This window comes from Ochotona princeps, chromosome 22, assembly GCF_030435755.1.
Source record: "Ochotona princeps isolate mOchPri1 chromosome 22, mOchPri1.hap1, whole genome shotgun sequence".
NCBI classification, from domain to species: domain Eukaryota; kingdom Metazoa; phylum Chordata; class Mammalia; order Lagomorpha; family Ochotonidae; genus Ochotona; species Ochotona princeps.
Genome location: NC_080853.1, coordinates 14,986,400 through 15,012,518, shown reverse-complemented (window position 1 = coordinate 15,012,518; position 26,119 = coordinate 14,986,400). Strand labels below are relative to the sequence as shown.

General features: G+C 49.5%; 2 protein-coding genes across 6 annotated transcripts in view; both read left to right on the top strand.

Annotated features, from left to right (window-relative positions):
• The window catches only part of RALGAPB (Ral GTPase activating protein non-catalytic subunit beta), an 83,144-nt gene extending 70,834 nt beyond the window's left edge, over positions 1–12,310 (top strand). For all 4 annotated transcript variants that reach the window (XM_012927191.2, XM_058679748.1, XM_058679749.1 and 1 more), the window contains 7 exons: positions 1,080–1,245; positions 3,614–3,736; positions 5,526–5,662; positions 8,456–8,564; positions 9,252–9,330; positions 11,122–11,270; positions 11,697–12,310. In XM_012927191.2, the coding sequence (XP_012782645.2) occupies positions 1,080–1,245; positions 3,614–3,736; positions 5,526–5,662; positions 8,456–8,564; positions 9,252–9,330; positions 11,122–11,270; positions 11,697–11,890 (957 nt within the window). In that variant the 3' untranslated portion in view covers positions 11,891–12,310. The remainder of the gene's footprint in view (positions 1–1,079; positions 1,246–3,613; positions 3,737–5,525; positions 5,663–8,455; positions 8,565–9,251; positions 9,331–11,121; positions 11,271–11,696) is intronic.
• A 4,262-nt stretch (positions 12,311–16,572) lies between these two features.
• On the top strand, positions 16,573–22,622 carry ADIG (adipogenin). 2 transcript variants are annotated; one of them, XM_012927244.3, is made up of 3 exons: positions 16,573–16,776; positions 20,479–20,593; positions 22,349–22,622. In XM_012927244.3, coding segments are annotated over exons 1-3 (243 nt in total). In that variant the 5' UTR covers positions 16,573–16,649; the 3' UTR covers positions 22,350–22,622. The 2 variants fall into 2 exon arrangements, with proteins under 2 accessions (XP_012782698.2, XP_012782697.2); XM_012927243.2 differs by having other exon boundaries at positions 16,575–16,776; positions 20,479–20,611; positions 22,349–22,621.
• The last annotated feature ends 3,497 nt before the right edge of the window (positions 22,623–26,119 follow it).

The window sequence follows — 26,119 nt, the reverse complement described above, 5'->3', positions numbered from 1 at the left end:
GCTCAACCACTTGAGCTATCCCTTGCTATCGTGGGGTAGTAGCAGGAAGCTGCAGTCGGAGCAGAGCCAAGCCTTGAAACTCAAGAACTGTGACAGTGGAATGTGGGTGTCCCAAAAAGCTATTCAAATGACTTAGACTTCTGTTAATTTTAGCACATTTAGCTTCCAACATTAGTTATCAATAATGTCCTACCCATTGTGACAACCAAAAAATGTCTCCAGACATTTCCAAATGTCCCCTCAAGTGCAGAGTGACTCTCAGATGAGAGCCACAGTTCTGGAATGAGGGGCTGCTCACCTGAGGCCACTAGAGAGCCCAGGCATTATTATATTGGCCTTCATTTTTCCTGGAATGGCTGGGATCTCTCCTTTATACTAAGAAAAGGGTGCTTACACTCTCTTGTATTAATCATTCCTACTGTGTATTGAATTTTTAATAGGTTTGTAATTAAATAATCTCACACTTACGTTTCTCATTGTCCAGCAGTAAAGTCTGTGAAGACGGGGATGAAGTATCAGCCTTATTTTTGGAAAGCATATCTGTGTCAGGAATCATCTCACCAGAAAGGGGACTCAGGGTTTTACTAGTGGTGTTGTCTTTAATCTGTATAATCATCACCTTACAGATGGAGAAACTGAGTTGAGAGTCCTACCCAAGTTCCAGCCAATCTAGTCTGTCTAGCTACAGAGCACACATTGTTTGGTTTTTTTACTTAAAATTTTTTTACTCATTTACGTGAGAGACAGGGTCAGAGCTCCCCAAATGCCCACAGTGGCCAGCACTGGGCCAGGCTGAAGCTGGGAGCCAGGAGCTCCGTCAGCTCTTCCCCAGGAGCTGGAGTTGGGCACTGAGTCCAGGTACTTCCAAAGGGAACGCAAACATTGTACCCAACATCTTTAACTGCAGGGCTAAATGCCTGCCTCGGGCATACATTTTTTTGTTGCAGTGATAAATTCTCAAGTTTACTTGGAACTTGGACTTGTTGGAGGTTTCAGAGCTAAATCATCTGTATGAAGTTTATTTTGATGTATGTTTTTGTTTCCTTCATTATAGCTGATGATTGCTATGTATATTTTAGATTTTAAAGAATGTGGAGTCTTCCAGAAATGTTCAGCCACATTTCCTGGAATTTTTACTCTCCCTTGGCTGGTCAGTGGATGTTGGCAGGCACCCTGGTTGGACCGGGCATGTTTCCAGCAGTTGGTCAATCAACAGTTTTGATGATGCTGAAGGATCGGAACAAGGTAAAACTTATAATGGCCATTTGTATCTTTTTGTTACTATTTTGCTTTCTTACTATGAATTGATAGTCTTTTTTTAAAAAAGCTAAACTAAGTAGATACAAAGGAACAATTACTTTTCTCTAATCCCAGTCCTCAGAGAGCGTGATATTGTGCATCATATAATCTTCCAGACACTTTGCATATTCAAATACGGAATGAGAGCCGGTGCGGTAGCTCAACAGGCTACTCGCTTGCCTCGCAGCACCAACATCCCATATGAGCACTGGTTCATGTTCTGGCTACTTCACTTCCCATCCAGCTCCCTACTTGTGACCGGGGAAAACAGTAGAGGATGGCCCAAAACCTTGGGACCCTGCACCTGCGTGGGAGACCCAGAGGAAGATCCTGGCTCCTGGCTTCAGATTGGCTCAGCTCCAGCCGTTGCAGCTACTTGGGGCATGAACCAGAACATAAAGGCTTCTCTCTCTGTCCTCTCTGCAAATCTGCCTTTCAAATAAAAATAAATAATCTTTTAAAATAATTAGTTGATTAAAAAAAATTTTAATTGAAAAAGAAATATGTAGTGGTAGATGTAATCATTACAAAATTAATTATGTATCACTATGCTGACAAGTTCTTTTTTATAGTCTAAACAAGCTCCATTTTCAATAAAGATACTACAGTTCTTTATTGTTTTGTCTAATAACAAATGTGTTTTTTGAGACTCTGGGACTATCAGGAGTAACAGTTAAAAGTTACTTTTTTAAAAAATTAATTTATTCTTTTTAAAGAATTACAGGGGAAGGCAGAAACAGGGAACAAGGTCTCTATCTGTTGATTTACCTCCCAGAGGACTGCAGTGGCCAGGGCCCATACACGTAAGCCATCTTCTGCTTTTCCCAGGCTGCTAGCTCAGGAGAGCCGCCAGAGCATGAACTAGTGCTCATAGGGCGTGCACACAGCACAGGCAGCAGCTTTACCCGCTACACCACTGCAGTGGGACTCTGAGCCCTACATTCCTTTTTTTTAGGATTATTATTAGATTTTTATTTTATTTTTATTGGAAAGACAGATTTACAGAGAGAAGGAGAGACAGAAACATCTTACACCTGTGACCTGCGGATTCATTCCCCAAATGGCCACAATGTCTGGAGATGAGCTGATCCGAAGCCAGGAGCCAGGAGTCTCCTCCAGGTCTCCCACGTGGGTGCAGGGTCCCAAGACTTTGGGCCGTCCTCCACTGCTTTCCCAGGTCAGAAGCAGAGAGCTGGGTGGAAAGTGGAGCCGCCGGGACACAAGCCTGTGCCTGTATGGGATGCTGGCACTTAAAGGTGGATGTTTAGGTATTGGAGTGAGATAGTATCAGAGCTCTTCTGGTAAATAGTAGGCAGTCTTTCAGAGACTCTTGCCAGTGTCAACAAGTTCTCTTGAGGAACTATTCTCAGAAGTAGAAATCAAAGACCTTTGCCTGCTTCCCTCTCCCGAGGCCCCTGCTAGTGCATTTTATTTCCAGGTTGTGCTGTCTGACAAGTTAGCTTTCTGTCTCTGCGTGAGTAATGCCTGCATTCGCTGCTTTGAATTTTCAGAGTTCTTGTGTTGACAAGATTATACGCTCAAGATTTCCCATTAAATATAATTTTGATTTGATCTCCAAGTTTCTTCTGAGTCAAATAAGTTTGAAAGGCAGGGCTTGACCCCCACATGTGCACTCACGCTTTCACATGCACCAGCTCCCTTCAGAGGGACTGTGGGGATGTTCTGACCTTTGGTTCTTTTTCAAAAGGACTACTCCTGTAACCTGCCTCTTAGCAATGAAATCAAGGCTCAACTAAGAAGTTTTCTGACATAGGAGTAGTTTCAGAAGCTGCCGAATTGATGTTTTATGATTTAATGTGACCGTAAAGACATTTAATGAACATTTACAGTTCATTCTTCATGGATAATAATTGTTTCTTGTTGGAAACAGCATTTCTATTTTCTTTTTATTTATATTCACCTCCTTGGGAAGCAGAACTAAATAGAGATCTTATGTACAAATTCACTCCCCCAAGTGCTAGCAACAGCCCGATCTTGACCAGGCTAAAGCCAGGAGCCAGAAATTTCATCCAAGTCTCCATTTGGACAGAAGAGACTTGAGCTCTTGAGACAGTGTCTGCTGCCTCACAGCATGCATAAGCAGGAGGCTGGCTCTGTAGCCAAGTAGTGGGACTTGATTCAGTGGCCGGATATGGGGGTATCCCAGCAGCATCTTCTCTCACAGTGCCACATTGCCTGCTCCATGTAACTTATATTTATTAGCCATTTCTTTACCAGTTGACATTTTATGAAGCAGAATGATGCTGCTTTTTCCCACTTTCTGAAGCAGTAATGTTGTGCTTGTTGTTCCCAGATGAGGTACTATCCTCTGAAGACGTTGGCGCCAGCATTTTCAACGGACAGAAGAAGGTGCTGTATTACGCTGATGCCCTTACAGAAATCGCTTTTGTGGTTCCGTCTCCGGTGGAGTCCTTAAGTAAGAGCCGTTTTTTACGTGGCGCAATTTTAGCATCTATGTTTATATTCACTGGTTTGTGTAACGTGTTGCGTTTGCAGATATTTTCAAGTCATCTGAGGCATCTAAGATGTAGCCATTATATTACCTGAAGATGTAAGACTGATTTTCACTATAACTTTTTTATGGGAAGTAGACAAGCTGATCTGGTAGTCTTGGTGAAGGAGTCTAGTGTGTGGAAGCTTCTTTTCCAGTTTGTTTATTTCTCCTCTCCTCACGATGAGCCCCACCCCCTCCACCCCACACTCAGGTGAAAGCATGTCTGTGCGTCTCTATAGGAAGGAGGACCTTCCAGACTGAGCAGGAGAAACTTGTGCAGCTTAGCGAAGACGCGCTGCGAGACAGTCCCTCCTAAGGACTGGGAGTGACTGTTACTTCCCAGTCTGAACTCACAGTCTCATTTTACCAAGAGTTTGTATTTTTTGCAAATCAGGCCCATTTGTTCAGGCATGACCAGGCACTGGGTTGGAGACTTCATGTTCTTCATCAAGGTCGTTCCTAGGATGAGACCGTAGCTTGTATTACACTTCTCTCTGCTGCATTTCCAGACTGATGACCTTTGTTGTGTCCTTCCTTGGCAGCTTCCTAACTTTTGTACTTAGACACTTAATTTCCACTGTAGGAGCCTCTTTGGGACCCGTGTGTCCCCAGCAAGAAGGGCCGTTTATAGTCTAGGTCCACACTGTAGACGTTTGCCTTAGGGCTGTGTGTGCCGCCTGTTCTCAGAGCCCAGACCTGGCTGTTAGGCTAGGTATCTGCCTGCGTTTTCCTGCGCAGCCTGTTTACCCTAGGCAGGTCCTTCCAGAGTTGCCTTGTTTTTACATGCTAGGTCCCAGGTTGGGTCTTTGTCCCAACTCCTGTCATAAAACATTTCTTCGCCAACTGTGTCCCACTCCTGGCATAGCTTCCTTATATTTCTTGATATTTGTTTCCTTGATTTTTGTTTGTTTAACTCTGTGTGACTCCAGATCTACTTGTCATGGTCCTGCTTTATTAACTGAATGTGTAGTTAAGATTATCCTGAGAGAAACAGATGCCCTTTATTATATTGCATAGCAGAAATGTCCAATGTTTGGGCCTGGCGTGATGGCCTAGCAGCTAAAGTCCTTGCCTTGAACGCGCTGGGATCCCATATGGGCGCTGGTTCTAATCCCGGCAGCTCCACTTCCCACCCAGCTTCCTGCTTGTGGCCTGGGAAAGCAGTCGAGGATGGCCCAAAGCCTTGGGACCCTGCACTCACATGGGAGACCTGGAGGAAGTTCCTGGCTCCTGGCTTTGGATTGGCACAACACTGGCCATTGTGGTCACTTGGGGAGTGAATCATCAGACGGAGGATCCTTCTCTCTGTCTCTGCTCCTCTCTGTATATCTGACTGCAATAAAAACAAATAAATCTTAAAAAAAAAAAGAAAAGAAATGTCCAATGTTTTCTAGTTTTGTTTTAATTATCCCTTGGGGCTTGCAAACTATAACATACAAAAACCTAATTCAAATGCTAAGAATGATTTTTATGTTTTTCAGAGTTGTAAATAAGATACAAAGATTATGGCTGCCAAAACCTAAATTATTAATTGCCTGATACTTTACCAGAAGAGTTCATCCGTCCTTGCTCTAGAAACCGTGCATTAAAAAGATTTAAGCTAAATTAATTAGTTAATTAATTCAGAACTTTTGCTGTAAAAAAGTAGTAGGTATTTTCATTGATTTTATTGTTTCCTTGTCTTTTTGCTTTGTTTTGTTTTACTTCATAGCTGATTCTTTGGAAAGTAACATTTCAGACCAAGATAGCGATTCCAACATGGATCTTATGCCAGGAATTCTGAAGCAGCCTTCCCTGACGCTGGAGCTTTTCCCCAATCACACAGACAATCTGAATTCTTCACAAAGGGTAAGTCGCTTTATTGCTTTATCTCCAAAAGTTTGTAAGTAAAATGGAGCCCATTGTAAAATCAAGCCCGAAAAACTTTTCACTTTAGCCAGAGAGAAATTACAGGGGAATTTTCATACAGTTAAGATTTCTTTATTTATTTGAAAGAGTTTCAGAGAAAGAGCTCTTCGTCTGCCTGCTCACTCCGCAGAGGGCCAAAGCAGCCAGTGCTGAGCCAGGCTGAGGCTGGGAGCCGGGGTCTTCATCTGGGCCTCACAGGCAGAAGACAGGAGGGAGGTCAAACACTTGGACCATCTTAATCTGCCTTTCCCGGGCCAAAAACTGGGAGCTGGATCTTAAGTGGAGCATCTGGAACACCAACTGATGCCCATTACCCCAAAAATGCTGACCCCAATAACTTAGCATTTTCAAATTGGAATCTCATGGTTGTCTTATTTTTTGCTTGCAACAAGTAGTTAACTGTAAGACAGTCTTTTGTAAGACTGTTGTTTTCCTTGATTTCACCTTTCCAGAACCTGTGCCTAGTTCTCTAATTTCTTTTCAGTCTTAGATTTTTATTTGATCTTAACTAGGCAGCCAAAGCACAGCAGCAGTTATCCATTTCATCTCATGCAGTGTTCAACCTGCAGCACGTCCATGTAAAAGGACATTTAGGGGCTGCTGCCTCTGATGCCAGTGTCTCTTCACACCAGTGGAATCAGCTGTCCCACCTCCAGTCCTGCTGCTGACTGCAGTACCTGGGGAAGCGCTTGGGGCCCTCCACCTGGGAGGAGGCCTGGGGAAGTTCCTAGCTTCCGCCTGGCTCCATCCTGCCATTGCAACCATCCTGGATAGTAAACCAGTGGATGGAACACCTCTCTCTCGCTCCTGCTCTCCTCTATCTTTTTAGCTGTGCCTTTGAATCAAAAGAAATCTTTTCTTAAAAAGAAACGTGTTAGAGAATGTCTCAGTTTATGAATAACTACACTAAGTGAGGCACTTAGCCCCTACTATAAGAAGAAATCTTTTTGCTTACAAAGTAAATGTAGTAAGAATATAGGATCAAGTTGTAAGTCTAAGATTTATTTGCAACAAATAGTAAGGAAGGCAAAATAAGTATAAACTTCACTGAATCCATTCCTTCATTGTAAAGTTTGACTACTTCCAAGTGAAAATTATTTCATCTATCTATATACATCCTTAAAAGAGAATGCAAAAAAGTTGTTTTAGGAAAAACTGTCAAGTTGTATTAAGACTTTTTCAAGTAGATTGATTTTGAAATTAGGGACCTGGGTCAGAAGTAAAGCAGCCAGGACTTGCACCCTCCGCGTTCATATGGGCTGCTGGTGCTGCCACGGGCAGCTGACCCCACTCCGCCACAGCACCAGCTCCCAGTAACTCAACATTTTATTCATGAGAAAAATTCTCAGCACACTTTAAATAGAAGTGAATTTCCTCAGTCTGATAGAGATCACCCACTAGCAGCCCACAGGCAGCATCGTGCACTCTGCCTTGGTCATCACTGCTTTCCCTGAGGTGGAGAACAGGACAGACGGAGCAGTGCAAGTCCAGCACAGTGAAACAGGCAAGGAGAGAGGTGGAACAGCCATGAAGATTGGACAGCAAGGAGTAAAGTGGTATACAGTTCTAGATGGCATGATCATGTATGCTGAAAACCCTGTGGAGTCCATTTCTAAAATCCACAAGGACTGTTGGGTGAGTTGAGTAAGATTGTAGTGGAAAAAGTTAGCAGTTGAACAGAATTCCAAGGTGGTCCTCAGGGACCTTTGTCCTTTGTGATACCTTCCTCTTGCAGCTGAGTGGGCCCTGTGAACACAAAGGAGAAACCATACTTGTGTCACAGTATGTGACAGAAGGGTTTATGGATTTAGTTAAAGTTCCTTTCAGTTAATCAAAGGGGAGATGAGCCAAGCAGACTTGCTCTGCTTAAATTTAAGGCTAGAGGTAGAGTTGGACAAACAGTCTAACTGATTAGGAAAAAAAAAAGTGTGGGGGGGGGAACACGCCTGATCAGCGCCATGAGGCTGTGAAGTCCCTGAATGTGGCTGGATGTCTATAATTTTCTGTGAATGGCCATGCAGAAACAAGAATCTAGAGGACTTACCGTGGGCCCTGATCATCTTGGCAAAGATACATATGTTTCTGTGCTTAATAGAGCTGCTTTAGTTTGTATGGAATTCTTCCCTTTGTACACACCCTTTGCTTCAGGCTTCAGCACAAATGTAGCTCTGGTGCATGTCGGAATAGTAGTGTAATTCAGAATGCCAGCCTGTTAGCTTGTCAAAGGGAAGCCACATAGCCCTGTTAGTCTTGCCAAGAAAGCTAAAGTTGATTGTGTGACAGAAGCCAGCAGCGTTTTGCGCATGGTAGCAGATGTCCAAACGACCCTTTGTGCTGGTAAAGGAGTTAGACATAGACCATAGTAGAGACATTGGGAATAGGCCTTAGGAATAACTTTCTGGTTGGGCCTTCTGGAGGTTAGCTTCCTAGGCAAAGGAGTGACAGTGTCATGATGGGGAGAGCATACTGCTTTCTGGCCATACTAGAAGTAGTCCTCATTAAGATGTTGCATGTAGATTTTATTATTTTTAATGCAAGTTGTGATTGTTCAGTCTTTCTTGTCCTTTTCCTAGTTGACACTGGGGGGCCAGAGAGCATGCGTGTAAATGTGTGTGGCACCTTCCCTGAAGTAATTCCCCATGAGTTCATGCATCACTGTGCAGCCTGATAAATTGTGACTGGGTTGTTTTATTAAACCAGTTCTTTGTGTCTTTCTCTCTCTCCCTCACATAGCTCAGTCCCAGTTCCAGAATGAAGAAGCTGCCTCAGGGCCGCCCTGTGCCTCCCCTCGGACCTGAAACAAGAGTTTCTGTAGTCTGGGTGGAACGCTACGATGACATAGGTACTGCATGAAGGTCTTCCCCAGGGGTCAGGTGATCCTAGGATGACAATTTGCTAACTGTTCAGAGGGAGAGGACGCTTAGACACAGTGTGATGGCCCAGAGCTGTGCGAGTTCAGCAAGTCTGTGTTTGCATGCCCACGCCACTGCTCAGTTGTATGGAGCGGTAGATCGCTCATCTAGTCAGTGCATACAAGCACAGCTCCTAGTTCAGTCAGGAAGATTTGATGAGACTAATAGCTTTCAGCTATTGGAGTTGGTTTGTTATCAGTTAGTCCCTGTCATCCCAGAAGTGTTGCCCTTCACCCTGTCTCCTTGGGTCTTACTATCTAGTTTCACTGGGAAACATGTCCTTAGGAGTTCTGCTGTGAATAATTTTCTTATGATTTTTATGTAAGCAAAATAGGAGCAACATTTTATGTAAGCGATACAGTACGTGGAAACATGTGCTTAGCCCAGAATGGTGTCTAGCTCAGAGTTAGTAGCAAGGAGTGACAGTTTCTTTCCAAGCAGACCTGCCAAGATCCGCTGATCATGTTCTCTGAAAGCCCTCTGCTAAAAGATAGCTTCGGGAGCAACGTCTACTTGTAGGGAATCGTCAGGATTACCTGTCATAGGGTAGTACAATCCATGTGTAAAGAGATGGGAGACATCAGGGAGATATTAATCGTAACGTTATTTTTTTCCAGAAAACTTCCCCCTGTCAGACCTGATGGCAGAGATCAGCACTGGTGTAGAAACCACTGCAAACAGCAGCACCTCCCTGAGGTCTGTGTTGCTTTCTCTGTCTTTTCTTGATGTCTGTGTTGAGTGTGACTTTAGAAGTAAATTGTTCTGAAACAAAAAAGATGGAAGACAATAAAGAAAAAGAAATGAAGGAACAAATTTATCTACAAACGCACAAGATTGTCAAATTAGGATTAAAAACAGATTTTTCTGAAAGAGAGCCAGGGCAGGGACAGCAAGATCATCCATTTGCTGGTTTTCTCCCCAAATGCTGGGCCATCCTAAAGCCAGGAGCTTCATCTACGTCTCCACATGGGTGCATCTGCTGCTTTTCCCAGGCCGTTAACCCAGAGCTGGCTTTGAGGTAGAACAGCTGGATACAAGCCGGCACCCAGGTCAGATGCAAGTGTTGCAGATGGCGGCTTTACCCACTACACCACAATGCCAGCCACAAGGGTTGCTTTTTCTAAACTATTTTTTTCAGATGTGATTAACCTACAGACCATTGTATCTATTTAATATTTACAACTGGTTGAGGTCAGAGGTTAATATGCACCTGTGGAACCATCACCGCCTTCTGTGCCACAAACAGGTCCAATGGTTTCCACATCCCCTGCCTCCCACTCTATTGTTACTGTTTGGTGGTAAGAGTCCCAACTTAGGAGTTTTCTGAGTATATGATACAGTACTATTCCTTGTAGCCACTGTGCTACACAGATGACGCTGGGGCTTATCCATCCTGCAAAACTAAAACTTTGTACCCTGTGACTAATGAGGACCTCCTCGGGTTCTCCTCTGTCCTGGCGCTGGCGCAGAGGAGTTACAAGTCGGTCATTCTGTTGTTGCACTGGCATGAGTTCCATCATCTTAGACCCATCCTGGTGTCGTGTAGGATTCGTTGTTTGCTGTATTTCACTTGGAATGGATCTCTCCCAGATCCTTCACGTGATAGTTCGTAAATGGCAGGGTCTCTTTCCTTTGGAAGCTCAGCACTCCACTGTGTGTGTTTATAGCACATTTTCTCAGTCCACTCTTCCACTGGTGGATATTAGGTTGTTTCCCTGGCTTGGACGTTATGCACCAATAATGCTGCAGCAAACGTGGGAGCGAGCACGTATCTCCTTGAAATCCTGATTTCCATTAACTGGGGTTTTTGGATCATACAACAGTTCTGTTTTCGATTTTGAGGGACCACTGTTTTCCATAGTGGTGACACCAGTCTCTGTTCCCATAGTCAATGTACAGGGGTTCCCTGTACTCTGCATTCTAGCATTAAAACAGGGTTTTTGAGAGTGATCATCTTCCCTGGTCTACAGTGATACCTTATGGTGGTTTTGATTTGTATTTTCTAAAGATAAGTAATATAGATCACTTCATCAATGATTTTTACATGGTAGAATAAATTGCTGTTTGTAAAGAGAATAAAATATGAGGCAGTGAAGTTTGGTGAAGACTGCTATAGGAGAGCAATACCAGAAATAATGGAGTTGAATTGGCCACAACAGTGTAGAGAAATAGCAGGTGGAATATCCTGATCAAATGAGTTATTTCATTGTAAACCAGTACTTTGATATGGGATGTCAGCGATGAATGGTCACCTCTTCACCACAGTGCCAGCCCATAGCGTGTTTTCTCAGCCTCCTGTTTTGAGTTAAAAAGCCTGATCCCAGTAAGGAAGATTTAGGGCCCTCCAATAGAGAATTCTGAGCAGACAGACCTCTTGGCACTTCTCAAACCACTGCCTGGCAGCAGGCCCCGTTGGCCGTCTTACCCTCCGTGTGGAGTACTTCAACACTGCTATCTGTAGGGTAAACCGAGCTTTCTTTTCTTAAGGTCTACAACTCTTGAAAAAGAAGTTCCTGTCATCTTCATCCACCCTCTAAACACTGGATTATTTCGAATAAAAATTCAAGGAGCCACTGGAAAGTTCAACATGGTCATCCCTCTCGTGGATGGGATGATAGTCAGCAGGCGAGCCCTCGGTAAGGTCTTCTGGGGCTGCAAAACATAGATCTCTTTCTTTCCCTTCAGCATCTTTATAAACCAAAAAGAAATAAAAATCAAGCTCCACATGTAGAAAATGCTGTGGCTTTTGTTGAAAAGGGAGCATTTTTTTCTGGCTTAAACTGTTCTTAATCTGATAAGTACATGCGTTAACTTCAACATTGCCGGTGTTGAGAAATGAAATTAGCTGTTCCTAATCCGGGACAGAATTAAATGGGTTTTCCAGTCAGGTTTTGATTCTTGTCATTTTGTGTTTCTTCTGACAGTTTTATCTAGGTATGGGAATGGCAAGTTTTGCAAATGGAATGGGATAGTTTGGGCTTCAGAGGATGGAGGAACGATTCTGCAAGTTCATTTGACTGGCTCACTGTTAACAGTTCTTTGAAACCCTTTTTGTTTTCAAGGATTTCTGGTAAGGCAGACTGTCATTAACATCTGTAGAAGAAAGAGACTGGAGAGCGACTCCTACAGCCCACCACACGTCCGCCGGAAACAGAAGATCACAGACATTGTCAACAAATACCGAAACAAACAGCTGGAGCCAGAGTTTTATACTTCACTTTTCCAGGAGGTTGGACTCAAGAACTGTAGCTCCTAGACCGCTGTGCATCTAGGACTGTTACACTCCAGTCTGGGGACTGTCAAAAAGCAAGCCAGTTTGTTAGGTGATCACTGTACAAATAAATCACTCCCCTAAGAGCTCACTGTCTAGTCACCACAAGAGAAGAAACACATATAAACCCATTTGACAGAAGACTTTGGGCTTTCTAGTAAGATGGGTTCCCAGACACAATCATACTCCTGCTGGTAATGACGATAAACACTTTAGCCATCAAATTTTTTTTTTTTTAAAGTGGCAGTTAACTGTAAGCCTTTTGAGGAGGAAGGCTGTATGCATCTCAGTTAAACACATGGCATTGGTAGGATCAACAAATGTGCAAATTAGAAGTTGAAGTTAGTTTTGTACCTCACTTTTTAGGAGGTTGTATTCAAAATTAAAATCTGTCTCGGAATCGTCCAGGCCGTGTAGACTGTTGTTGATCGTGTGAGGAGAAGGACAAAGTCCCAACCTTCCGTGCTCACCTGTAGGTCTGTCATCCGACTATCAGAATGACGAAAAGAGCCAAGAGTCTCGGTGGTTTCCTCTCAGAAAAAGAATCGTTTTCTCTCCACATTTGGAAGTCATTCTCCTCACTACGTGGGTCTGTCTGATGGTGTCGCTTGCAGGTGTCAGAGCTAAACTGCAGGCATGTCCTTTTGTGGGGACACAAATGAAGTGTGCGGGCCTAAAAGTTGTTGTACAACAGTGATGCCTCCCCGTCATGCAGTTCAGTGACATAAGTGACAGGGTAAACAGTCAACGTTCCTTGGTTAACACATTAACAAGTGTACACTGACAGCAAGGTTGGCAACCTCTTGGTTTCCCTCACTGTCTCTTGTGACAGCACCAAGGAGCAAGCTACCGCGGTTGATGAAGGATGCTTCTTGGGCTTCAGGAAGTAGCTGACTACCAGCCTCCCCCAGAGGGCACGCGGCAGGGCGGGTGTGAGTGTGCAGGCAGCACGAGCACATGCCTCCTGCAGTTGCTGCTGTCAGAAACGGCTGCCGTCACCAAGTCTCCTGGGCTTTGCAGCTGACGGCACAGTGAACCCCTGCCAGGCCTCTGGAAACACTTCTGTTACCTCGCTACTCCTTTGCTGCCAGGGACGAAGCTTGGGAGGTGGCTAGGCTCAGAATGCTCTACAAGGATTCCTGCTGCAGTGCTGCGGGGGCCCTCCGCTCACGTCTCCTGGTCTCCCTGTGCTTCCCTTAGCAAACTTCTTCTACATTCAGAAATCAAGTGACGTTTGAGTCCAAAGAGGAATGAACCAGAATTGTCTAAGGAGTATCTTGCCACTTGAACTGTGATGTCAGTAGTCTGTAGATCAGGGCCATAATAGTCTGATTTGATGTTTTGGTCATTTATTTAGAAGTTGGGAGCCAATGTAGGACCTGATTCCCTCTACAGATCTCCCTGTTCCAAGAATCTATCTTAACACCTGTGTGCAAGAAATGCAGACATAGCAACTCTTGCTTTCCTTCATGTTTGTTTTAAGCTCAGGTAAAGATAACCTCTTCCTTCTCCTCGGACTCCGTTACCATTCAGGGTGTAGCACCGCTCAATAATGGATTCCCAGCTAGGCAATAAACAGATGTTTGCAGATGGTAGCATGGGACAGGGGGATGTCCAATAAAGACGAAGGAGTTCTGCCCTATGAAGGTTTTCCTGGATTAACAGGAACAAGATCAGGGCTAATAACTCCCGAGGAAATCCCAGCTTGACATTCCAAGGGGAAAAACAAGTGAATCAAGAAAGCTGTAAGTTGATGTGCAACTTGGAACATTCCAGACGTTGGAGATAACCAATGTGGATGTGATTCTTCAGATGCGACTTCATGTTGACGTCAGAAACGTGTGATGTGTATGCAACTCTGTCACTGCATTGTCTTGGAGGAGTGAACCACTACGTGGAGAACATACTTCATCCCTAACAATCTTCAATAGCCACTTGACAGTTGGGCCAGTCCTAGAGGGGAGGCCAGGACCCCTTGGTCTGTGGCTGAAACCGGAGGTGAGGTGGGGCAGGGGTCTCTTCAGTCTCCGTTTCAGGTGGTGGGTTTATCCCGATTCCTGTCCCTGAGCACAGCCAGGAGGCCTTTGGTCACACTTTCCTCGCTTAAGCAGCTCTCTGGTCTGGCGCTTCCTGCCAAGTCTTCCTCCTGTCCTTGCACCATTTGAGTGGCAGAATTACGTGGTGGGTTGCCCGCCTGCCTCCTCTGGCCGTTACACACATGCACACACGCATGGGCATTTTCCTCCCACTCCAGCTCCTCTGGTACAGGGCAGTCCATTCCCTGTGAACTCACTGAGAAGTACAAAGCCCCCCGCCCCCCACACACACCTTTGTCTGGAAGTGTCAGGTGCCTACAGGTTGTACATGTGAGGCCTTGGTGAACAGTTCATTTCTGCCTGGGCAATGTCTTCAGACTGAATTCTAGAGAGCCACTGCCTTCTGGAGTTGGCATTCCACCTGCACTGCTGGGGTCAAAGGTGGCATGTGACCCCAAGTCGGAGCAAACTTCTCTCAAAAACACATCCTGTGGTGGGCGGTGAACACAGAGAAGTGGTCAGGTACCTGTGTGAGCCACAGGCTGCTGTGTGGCATCTTAAGACCCTCCAGACAAAAGCTTCCCCAGGAGAATGGATTTCTGTGTTTGCATGAAAGGATGCCTGGGGTCAGATGGTCGGAGTGGAGAGACTAGGGGTGACATTTCCATACCCCGTGGAGTTGAGCCGGGTCTCACAGTAGCTGAAGAAGCTGTGCACTGCATAGTGTTTTTGTCAGAATGTCAACTCCTGCGCTTGCTCTCTCTAAGTGGCAAGGGAAAAGGTGTAATTTGGGATTCCACAGTGCCTTGCATCTAGTAGGCGCCCAGTAAATACTTGTTGAAGCAAACCAAGTTTCCCAAGTCCTCTTGCAGCGACCAAGATATTTTCTTCTCTGAAGGGCTTGGCAGTTGTGGTTAAAAATAAGCAGTATCCTTATTTGCTTGAAATCCTATATACAATTTGTATGAAATTCCAGTCTATTGCCAAGACATGATCCTTTTCCTGTTGTATTTTCTGTAAATATTTCCGGCACTTAACTGTAAAAGGCAAACTGTAAATACAGAGGTGTCCCTGCGTCCCTTTGCCTCCTGTGTTTGATCTTCGTCAGTTAGGGAAGAAGGTCCAGAGATGTGTTTGTATTTATGCCCATCCTTGGTCCAGAAGAAACCCATGGAATATTGAATGTAATACATTTATTCAATTAAATTTTAAGGAGATTCTTATCTAACAGTTTGGTGTGTGCTTTGGGTCACAGACTGTGGTACTGAGTGAGTATCCTTAAGTTAACTCTTTCCACGCTGGAACTCCCCTCCCTCTAGGGTCTAGATTTGTGGCTTTTACCCTGGCTCTGGAGTTTGATGAAATAGCTCAAAAAGTCAATGAATTCTCAAAGCAGAGTATCTGTTGGCTGTCATGCTGGAAGAAACCAGTAAGAAAGATCCCTGTGGAGACGGGTCAATGTGCCAAGGACCCAGTGGCTGGCCCTCTATCTCAGGAGGAAGGAAGGGCCAGCTGCCCTCTGCGAGGGCTGGGCAGTCTGAAAGGAAGCGTGTGGAGGAAGTCCTCCCCTAGCACCCACTCTCCCCCTGCATTGGGTAGGTGGCAAGGTGTTCCATGGCCAGATTAGTTCCTGGATCATGTTGGCGCAAGGTTTAGGGTGTGTGATTCACTTGAAACTAGAATGATAAGAGCCATTGTGATTCAGGCCTCTGCCAAGAGCTGTCCTCCTGCCCAGCACACGCCACATGACATCAAGGGACAGCCCCTGGGTCTGGGAGCTGCCCCCTGCAGTGTGTGTCCACCCTTGCCCGGACTGCTGACTCTGGACCCCCAGCTGGGCCTGCAGAGCTGGCCGGGGAGGCTTGTACACCATGGCCTGTTGTCTGCCAAGCTTTCATAGCCGTGTTCACCTGTGCTCCTCAGCTGTCTGACCCCAATCCCTTTGGGACCCGAGACCAAGAAATCACCCCAACCTCATCCACCTGCCACTGGGCTTGGCCTCGACTCTGTGTGGCACAGCTCACCGGGGCACTATGCTTCTCAGATACCTGTTCTAATGCCATTTTTCTAGATCGTCCCTCTTTCAGAGGACAGTGGGCCGGGGCTGCCTCTAAACCACTGACCCTCAAAACCACAGGCTCCTACTTCCTGCTGCTGCTGCTGCTGCTGCTGCTGCTCCCCAAGCCTGACTTCACCCTCGGCTCTCAAAACCATCTGCAGTAGTCATATTGGGCTCAGTCCAAGCCTTACCTTCCTCTCGCTGGTTCCCCTCCTGCCCAAGGCTCTAACTGCAAAATTTGCGCCTGGGAATTGACATGTTTTACTATATTTCCACCCACCTGCTGATAGGCAAGTGGTCCAAGGAGCCTACTGGAGAAAACCACACAGCAGCCACTTTGGCTCACATTCCCACATCCACCCCAGCCTGGTCAGAGTTTCCTTCTCCAGCAAGGACCCAAGTCCATCATCTGTCGGTTCCAGCTTGCACATTAGCAGGAAGCTGGAACAGGTGCAGAGCTAAAGATGCTGGGCCCTGGCTCCAGCACAGCCCCAGCAGCTGTCTCCCTCAGGAGCCCCAGGCTGAGCCGGGGGAAGTGGGACATACTGTGACCTCCTTGCTGCGTCACAGTTGGGCTGACAGCCAAGCGTGCCTCCCACAGGCCAGGCCTCCGGGAGCCCGGCTGGCCTGGCTCAGGCACACACGGACCATGAAGTACCCTCTGGTGCCACTGGTGAACAATTTCACATTTTCTTTCCTGGTTTTCTGGCTCTGCCTGCCCGTGAGTTTACTGTTGCTCCTGTTGATTGTCTGGCTACGTTTCTTACTTAGCCAAGGTGAGCTGCTTCCCCATTCAGGCTGGGTTCTCATCTTGTAGCAGGGAGAGGGTTCTGAATTAGCCAGAGTGCCCTGAAACTACTACAGAAGGGATTTTAACCAAGCATTTTTCAAAAACAAAAATTATTTGAAATTCAGAAAGGGAGAGACAGATCTTCCATCCACTGGTTCATCTCCAAATGCAACAGCCAGGATGGGGCCGGGTAGAACCACGGCCTGGAACTACATCTGAATGGCCCCCATTGGCGGCGGGGGTCTAAGCAGCTGGGCCATCTTGCGCTGTCGTCTCAGGTATTTTAGCAGGAAGTTGGGTCGGAAGAGGAGCAGTGAGGTCTCAAAGCAGCACTCTGATGTGTAATTCCAGTGTTGGCAAGCGATGGTTTAACATACTGTGCCACCACATTATCCACTGCTCAAGTACTTTAAATGCTAATTTCCACACCAGCTGTCAACAGTGTAAGAAAATGTTTGGTTTGGTGGATTGGGGTTTTTTAACCTAGGATCCAAGTGTGGGTTCCCTGAGGCTGTAAACCAGTCAGTGTGTGTGCACGCACCATCTGTGTCCCCTTAGGGTCCCACTAGCATCTACACTTAGCCCTGTGCGTGGATGAGTTAGGAAAGATGCCCTTCCTGGACCCCTTTTCAGTCTTGCTCCTGCCTCACCAGAGGCTGTTGGTGCAGGGAACAGCCCACCAGTGGAACGGGGCAGCCCTTGGGCGTTCTGCAGGTGCTGGAGACTGTGTCCTAGGGGCTCTGGGCTTCTGTGGGACTCTGAGCTGGAAGCTGATACTAGGCCTGACCTGCGTGTTGCCACCGGGTGGGCCACTGCTGGCCGGACAGGAAGGCAGGGCAGGTGGGCTTGGATACAGCCTGGTCATGTGGCAGGAGGGACACTTCTGTTCCCAAGGCATCCTGTCTCCCTTCACTAAGGGGCCTCTTCCTGGGGGCCACTTCACCCCCTCTCCTCAGCGACATGACCACTAGCCAGCGAGGCACGACCCCTGCTGCCAGCTCTGGTCACAGGCCTTGGGGTCAAAGTGAACCCCCCAGTCTGCTCACAATCTCAAACGCACCGGCTGGTGATGGTGTGGCCATTGGGGCATTGCTGGCATTCTAGGAAATGTCTCCTCAGATCCCAGAGGGCACCCCAGTCTCTCCAGGGCACACTGTGGGCAACGGGGCCAGGCAGTGAGTGCAAGTCATAAAGGCTGTGTGTGCACTGGCTAAAAAAAAGCCTCTCTGGGCCCAGAAGGCTCAGGCCCAGGTTTCAGACCTGTTCCTTGGCAGAATACAAAAAGCACAGGCCAGGGCCTGGCATGGTAACCTAATGGCTAAAGCCCTCGCCTTGCACATGCCGGGATCTCGTATGGGTGCCAGTTCTAATCTCAGCAGCCCCGCTTCCCATCCAGCTCCCTGCTTGTGGCCTGGGAAAGCAGTCGAGGACGGCCCAAAACCCTGGGACCCTGCACCCGCGTGGGAGACCTGGAAGAAGCTCCTGGCTTCAGATCGGCTCAGCTCTGGCCATTGTGGCCACCAGCAGATGGAAGATCTTCTCTCTGTCTCTCCTTCTCTCTATATATCTGACTTTCCAATAAAAAGAAAGAAAGAAAGAAAGAAAGAAAGAAAGAAAGAAAGAAAGAAAGAAAGAAAGAAAGAAAGAAAAGCACAGGCCAAACCTAGTCCCATTGCCCACAGTGATGGCTGACCTCATGTGAGTTGCTGCATGTGAGCTCTTACTTCATCCCCAAAAGTCCCCTCTAAAGTCCCCCTACCCAGGGTCACCCACTGATGATGTACTTGATAATGCCCCTGTCCAGGTTATCCTCCTGGTTCTGCCGCCTGCCAGCTGTGGGACTTCAGGCCCCTCCTCTCTGAGCCCTAGTCTTCTCATCTGGAAAATGGGGAAAATAGCAGCACAGACTCCATGGAGGTTGTAGGAAGGCTTCCTAGGGCTGGTACTTGACCAGCACTTGAGCTGGGCTCGCCGTGCACCTGCACTGGTTGGCCACACGGTGGCGTAATGCAGCCAAGGAGGCAATGCAAGGTCAATTTTGTCTGAGTGGGAGGGAATGTGGGGATGTTGCAAAGCTTCTCCGTGGGGTCCGCCTGACTTCCCTCCCAGCTCCTGTGCCCCCTTGAAGGCTCTGCTCTAGAATCAGCCACAGCCCACCGTACCTCGGCTCCTCTCCCACTTGCTCCTGGGATGCCCTTCTCCCACGGGAACTTCAAGGGAGGCCCAGGTTACTTTTGCAGCGTTTAGCCCTGTGCTTTTTCTGTTCTGCCTTGGACCCCTTGCATTAGGGCCAGTTTGACCCAGAAGCTGACATGGAAAGCAGGCCAGGACAGCCCTGAGGGCTGTTGTCTACCTTCCCGCTCCTTCCTGGCTGGGCAGGGGTGTCAGGCTGGGATAGTGAGTAGTGAGTGCCATGAGGCAGAGTGGAAGGAGGAGCCGGTCAGAGGAGGAGGGAGGCTACCTACTGAGCCTGACCCTGGACCTCTAGGGGAGCTAAACTCTGCCCACGCCAAGGGGACCCAAGATGGAGCCACACTACCTTGCACCGGAAACACTGGGGACTCTCCTTCCAGAACCTGAAAGGGATTTGCAAAAGGAAGAAGAAAACTACGGGAAGATGGCACAGAGGAGGGGCGCCCCCCAGTGGCCTTGCCAGGGACAGGTCCTGTCTGCCCTGAGCTGGGTCCAGTTGGTGCTCACGGCCAGATGTGCCACTCAGGGCTGCCTCTCACCTCTCTGGGCTTGGGGCACGTGTCTCCCAGGCAGCTCCACGATGGAGCCCAGGACCGCCACTCCTGGGCTATGAATCTGGACAAGATGTTGGACCTCTCGGAGCCTTCCTCGTTTGGAATGCACAAAACCTACGCGTGACTGCCATCAGGCGGTCGTTCAGAGAATGAACCAAGAAAATCCAGTTTAAAGAATATGCGCGCTCCCCTGGGGAAAAGCAGTCAGTCAAGCCAAGCCGTCATGCTAATATTCGTGTCACACTCAGCACTGAGCTAGGCTCTGCCTCATCATAGAAGACGCTGATGTGTTCGTTTAGCAGCTGGGGACGTTGAAGCTCCACCTTTTGTATCTGCTACCCTTGGTCTGCAGTCTGAGGTTCTGTTTCACTTCCTTTTCTTCTTTGTCCTCTCCTTACAATCCTCCCCACCGCCTCCTACCTTCCCCAGGGAAGCCACGTGTTGGTTTTCCAAGCCAACTAGGAGAAAAGGGTTTTCGTCTTTCAAAAAGAGAAGAAGCTTTGCTGCCTACCTTTATCTATGGTCTGCTGGTGCCATATCATGGAGGTCTGCAGGCTGACAGGCCCAGAGGTCAGATGGCACCATGACCGAGCCACAGTACAGTCAAGCAGGCCTCCCGTGGCAGGCAAGCCCACGGTTCCTGGGTTCTGTTGTCTGGGTATGTGTTTTACCAGAGTGGCCCCAGCTGCATGGCTCCAGTGCCCGTGCCAGGACCAGGCCCCATGCAGTAGGCTATGTGCTCACCTTCTTTCCTGGACCCTTGTCACCCACCCCTCTACTCCCTCAAAGCCCCAACATCCTTGTGAAGTCTTGAGGTTGGCCTCAGGCATGGCCAGGCCCAGCAAGCGGCTCTTTTGGGGTTGAGGGGGTTTGAGGGTGTGGGGGTGTGGGGGAAGGGAGCGGGTGTGACCCCCCCAGAACCTTGTCTTCCATCTCCATAGACCCAGAGGAGAATGTCACAGAACTGTGCATCGACTGGGAGCCCTGGAGCCAAGGTCCAGCCGAGTTCCTCTGGGAGGAGACCCTGCAGGGCCTTGAAGAACACAGCATCTCCTGGTGAGCCTGCCCTGCCAGGTGAGACGGCTCTGGGGTTCCAGGCTGGACCAGGGAACCCAACGCAGGTCCCAGGCAGCCCTGACAGAGAGCTGGCCAACACAGCGTGTGGGTCAGACCTGGCTTGGCCATGCTCAGGCACCAGACCTCTACCCTGAGAGTGGGGGGGGTCCTTGCACAGCACCCCCGGCCCTTCACTGGACGACCTCACCTCCTTCTGCCACCCGCTGGGTCTCAGCATCAGCTCTTCTGTCTGCCAGGAACCCTCAGATACCTGCTTGATCTACTAGTCAAGCACCCCCTTTCAGTAGGGTGCCCTGCCTCCCCCAGCTGCTGCTTCAGCTCCTGCTCTCCCTACCCCGCCACTTCGCCCCTCACTCTGCTTGGCTGTTCCTTTGCCATGGCCCTGGTGAGCGCCCAGTGTGCTGGATGATGGATGGGTCCAAACTGTCACTCAGCACACAATGGCAGCTCAAAACATCCATGGAAGGAATTAAATAACAACAAGCGTGCCATTGCACGCTAGAGGTATTGTAGGTACCACAGACACATGAAACATCTCATCGTCCAGACTCATCCTGACGTGGGCACTTGTCATTCTCGCACCCATTTACGGGCCTTGGTGTCACGGCATTTGGATCAGCTGTCTGTCTGCACCCACTGGACATCTGGGATGGCCCGCCCCCTCCCACAAGGTCCCACACCTTCTCTGCCTACGACCTTGAAGTGTGTGTGTCTCACTCTAGTCTTCCTTCCAGGATCTGTGGTCTGCTTGACACGTTTTCAGGGCCACAGTGGGGGTTCTTGCTTCCCCCTGATCCCCAACGCACTGGACTCCACAGCCTGGTCCTTGGCCAGCTGTCCTTCACCTCCACGCGCATCACCACCACCCGGATGGATCCGCTTGGAGCCATACACCAGCCAATCAGCTCTCACGCCCTGCCCTTGTGCTCTGGGCTCTGCCCATCAGCAGGAGCTAGGTGTCTGCGCATGTCCCTCCCTCACAGGCCGCGCCCCTCCATCTCCTAGCCTGCCCGCCTCTGATGTCAGCCTGGGCAGCCAGTTTGCCAGTCCCTCCTCATTCATTCCCACCCATCTAGCTACAGGGAGGAAGAGAGGCTGAAAGGCAGGACCCTCACTCAACCTCAGTCACCATCAGCCTGTCTTTCTGGGTCACGACCTTGACCATGGAGGGCACCTTTCCCCAGAAAGGCCCACATGTCTGCACATACCCAGGGCTGGGTGCCCAGGGTAATCTTCTTGTGGGCATGACCTTCAGCCCCACAGTTTTCCCATGACCAGCAGAGCCACATACTTAGGTTTGTACTCTGGTGTTCATTTAAGGTTAGGATTTATTTATTTGGAAACCAGAGAGAGAGTGAGATGTCCATCTGCTGGTTCACTCCCCAAATGCCTGAGCTGATTCAAAGCCAGGAGCTTCTTCCAGCTCTCCCGTGCGGGTACACAGTCCCAAGGCTTTGGACCATCCGCTACTGCTTTCCCGGGCCACAAGCAGGGAGCAGGATGGGAAGTAGAGCAGCTGAAAGATAAACCACAGTCCAATGTCCATACTGCAGACAGTGGTTTTACCTACTATGCCACAACTCTGGGGCCAGAAGGTCATGTGTCAATGGTACCTGTAAACTACATAGCCTGTCGTGTGTGTGTACAATCAAGGGGGGTGCCCAGACCCTATGAGAACCCCGTCCCACCCTGGCATTGGTCTGTTTCTTACTGTCATTTCCATGTCATCTGCAGATCAAGCCTACCATATGTTTTGGCTTTCCTGGAGTCTGCTGCACTACGATGGTCTAAGTGGATGGGAATTGCCAGGGATGGAAGGGGTCTGCCCTGGGACCCCCAACTTGTCTGCTTCGTGTGGTCACACAAAAGCCCTGGAAGGAATTGGCTCTCCTCAGCCGACACCACGGGCCTCCCAGGCCGTGCAGGCATGCTGAAAAATGGGGGCTGGCTGGCTTCAGAGAAAGTGTGAGGATGGAACTGGGCCAGGGAGTTGGGGGTCTGCATTAAACGGGGTATTCTGTGCTCAGGAGCCCCTGACACACCTGCTAGGCCTGTTGCCCAGTCATTCACCAGCTCCGGATCCAGCCTGATCTTGGCTGCACTCATGAACTGCCCCGGCTTCCTCGCTTCTGCTCAGGGTGGGGCCTGTTCCAGCGCTCCAATGCCAGCACTGCCTCCAGCCCCCAGCTCCAGCCGTAGGAGAGAGAGGAGGGTGAGTGGGAAAGGGCCTGTGCTGTGGCTGGTTCTAAGCCAACCCCCCAACACACACACACATCAGCGTGCGGTGCACATGTGTGAGAAGCCACAGGATGGCAAACATTTTACTCTCAAACATGCTTTATTTCTGTTTTCCTCCTCTTACTGAGTGGTCTCAATGTTAGTTAATTGTTGTTCTTGTTTTTAATATAGTTTCCTCCCCCAAAAGATTTATTTATTTATTTTACTTCAAAGTTACAGAGGGAGAGGGGAAGAGACACAAATCTTGCATCCACTGGCTCACTCCCCAAGTGGCCACACCGACTGGAGCAGGACCAGTCTGAAGCCAGGAGCCATGTGGGTGCAGGGTTCCAAGGACTTGGTCCATCCTCGGTTGTTTTCCCAGGCCACAGGCAGGGAGCTGAATCAGAAGTGGAAAACCCAGGCTGCTATTCAAATCCAATGTTTTAATATCTACTGTTGATGACTCAGGGTGGCCAGCCCCTGAGGCGTGTGCCCTTCTGAGTGCCCACATTCCGGCACAGTTCCGCCGCCTGCGGGCTCAGGGAGGCTGGGGAACTTGCTCACAGTGGGGCAGCCAGGATAAGTGACCCTTTTTTCTGAGCTTGCGATCCTACCCAGCAGTCCCCTCTAGACGGTTGAAGTAGCCATTGCGGTCACCAGGGGTCGCCCCAGCCCCATCACAGCGAGCGCAGAGGCGGGGACTGGGACTTCGGGGAGTTTTGGGGGCAGATGCTGGGTGCGGAGTCACTTCTCCTGCAGGCAGGTCCTGTGGACCTGGCTGAGACTTGGGAAAGCAGGGATCGCTTTGTGGGGTAGAAATGATTTCGGGCGTTCCCCAGCACCTGCCCTGGGCACCCGGTCGGTCTCACGTGCTCCTGTACAGGGCAGGGGTTCTGAGATCCTTGGCCGATGGAGCCGGGTGGAGCGGGGGACTTCGCGTGTGCTCAGGCTCAGCTGTACTAACTTTGCACTCAGAGCAGGTGCGCAGGGCCCCTCCAGCAGCCAAGCCTGTGTAATCACTTGTCAGTTTCGCCATTCATCTTCCGAACTCTCTCGGGCTCATCTTTCGCCTCCTGGTGACATCGCGGCGATGGATGTTCCCGCCCCACCCAGGGCGGGGTGAATGGCAGCCGCTCTGGGCTGGCTTCGGCTGGGGGACACATTTCTTTAAGCCCCCCTGATGGACTGAACTGTGTTCCACCTGCTGGGAGCAGGGGACAGGGCTTCAGGAAATGGCAGCTGTCCTCACAAGGTAGTGCTGTGTCCTGTAAAGGGCAGGAGGAGCGGCCAGCAGAGGTCACATCCTGCCTGGCATCCAGATGACTGCTTCCCAGAAAGAGGTGGCACTTCCAGTGACCACGCAGGATCAACATGGGCCTGGACTCCATTCCACTCCCTGCCCTAGCCTCTCATGTCCCCAGGGACTTGGGGTGGGAGTCCCTGGAAGCAAACCTGCACCAAGAACTGGTGGGGAACCAGTTGAGCCATTGCGCCAGCCCCCTGTTGGAAACTTCCAAAGCAGGATCCCAAGCATCCGTTTCATGAGCTGGGCAACACGGCAAGGAATAGAGTCAACCTAAACCTCCCTTTTGGAGCTTGGAGTTGTGATCAAGAGGAGAGAGAGGGACAGGGAGCAGGGAGGGGAACAGACCAGGTCTGTCGTTTCGCAGAAGCTTTTTGGGGAAAGGGAGCGACCTGTGAGCAGGTGAGAGGGGCCGGGCCTTGCAGACAGAGGCCTGAGGAGAGGGAGGTGCCGGATGGGCAGGGACCGGGAACCGAGGCCAGGGGGCGCTGTGAGGACAGGAGGCCACTGGCCTGGGAATGTCCTCAGCTGCCCTGTTGAACAGAGAGCCCCCAGATGTCCCCGCGGAGGCTTCCCTGTCGCTCTGCCCCTGGGCTGGCTGGGGACGCTCAGTGCCCCAGGTGCTGCCCAGGGTCCCGTCCCTGCTGCGAGGTCCTGGTTGGCTTCAGGGCGCCCCCGAGAAGCCTTCGAAGCTGACGCCAGGCGATTGTCCTCCCAGATGGACGCCTGGGCAGCTGGGTGGAATTCCTTCAACTGCCATTGGGGGCAGGCCAGCCCAAGGCTTCGGCTCAGGGAGAGGCGGTGAAGGCGCTGCGGGTGCCTGGGTGTGGGCAGGTAACTCTTCTGCCACGTCCAAGGGCCCATCGTGCCTACCTCCTGTTACACCTGTGGGCGATTGGGGCTTCGTGGGACCCATTAAGGTCCTTATGCACAGAATGTGCTGTCCCCCCACCCTCCAACACACACACACACACACATCCCTCCTGTCTGGTTTTCACACCTGAGTGGGGAGGGGGGAAAACATCTTTGAATGTCGCTGCTGTACGTTGCAAGTCCTCAAAGGAAGAAAGGAGAGAGGATAATGATTTCTGTAAAACCACCCTCCCTCCCGTGTCCCTCCCGCTCTCCCCAGGACCCAGAGGGTGGGAGGTGTCCTCTATTGAGAATTCCGTACCCCATCCCCCAGCCAGCCACTTTGCATCCTGGGGGAGGGGACTGGGACTGGGAGCCACTTTTCATTGTCCCTGAACACTGACTGGCAGGAAGCCCGGGGAGGGGGCTCCCAACTAGGGTATCTGCAGCTGCCTGTCTTTAAGGTAAAATTACCGTAATTACTCCAATTACCAAATCCATCAAGAGCTTTGGACTGAAGAGGCTCAGAGAACAATCAAGCTCTGATGGCTCCGAGGAGTGAGTCACGTGCCTCGATGGGCGGGGTGGGGGAGGGGCGGCAGCTGCCGGCAAGCCAGGCTCTGGATGGGTCGGGGTGAGATGCCAAAAGATTATGAGTACACAGGACTCCACTTGCCTGGCTCAGGGAGAGATGAACAATACTGGACAGAGTAACAGTTCTCTTTTGCTTCTTCCACAAAACTCCACACCTGAGGCCCCACCTGATTCTCCCCTCCTGTGACAGTGCCAGGCTGATGGTTCAGGACCACCGCCAGCATCTCTTGCGTCCTGTCACCACACCAGGCTGCAAAGAGCTTTTCAAGTTTCCCACCTTTTGACTCTAGCAGGCTTGGTCCACTCTTTAGATGTGCCCAGCACACATGTCCCCTTGCCCTGGACACTGTAGAGACCAAACCCTGGGCCTGCTTTCCTCTGTCACCATAGCTCTGCTCTGCCTGCGAGCCATGCTTGATGCACACCTCAGAGTTGGGAAAGAAATGAACATTGCAAGGGAAGTCACTTCACATTTCATGTCCCTACATTATCCTGCCCTGCCCTTCATGAGTTCTCTATCCAAACTCCAGGCTGGA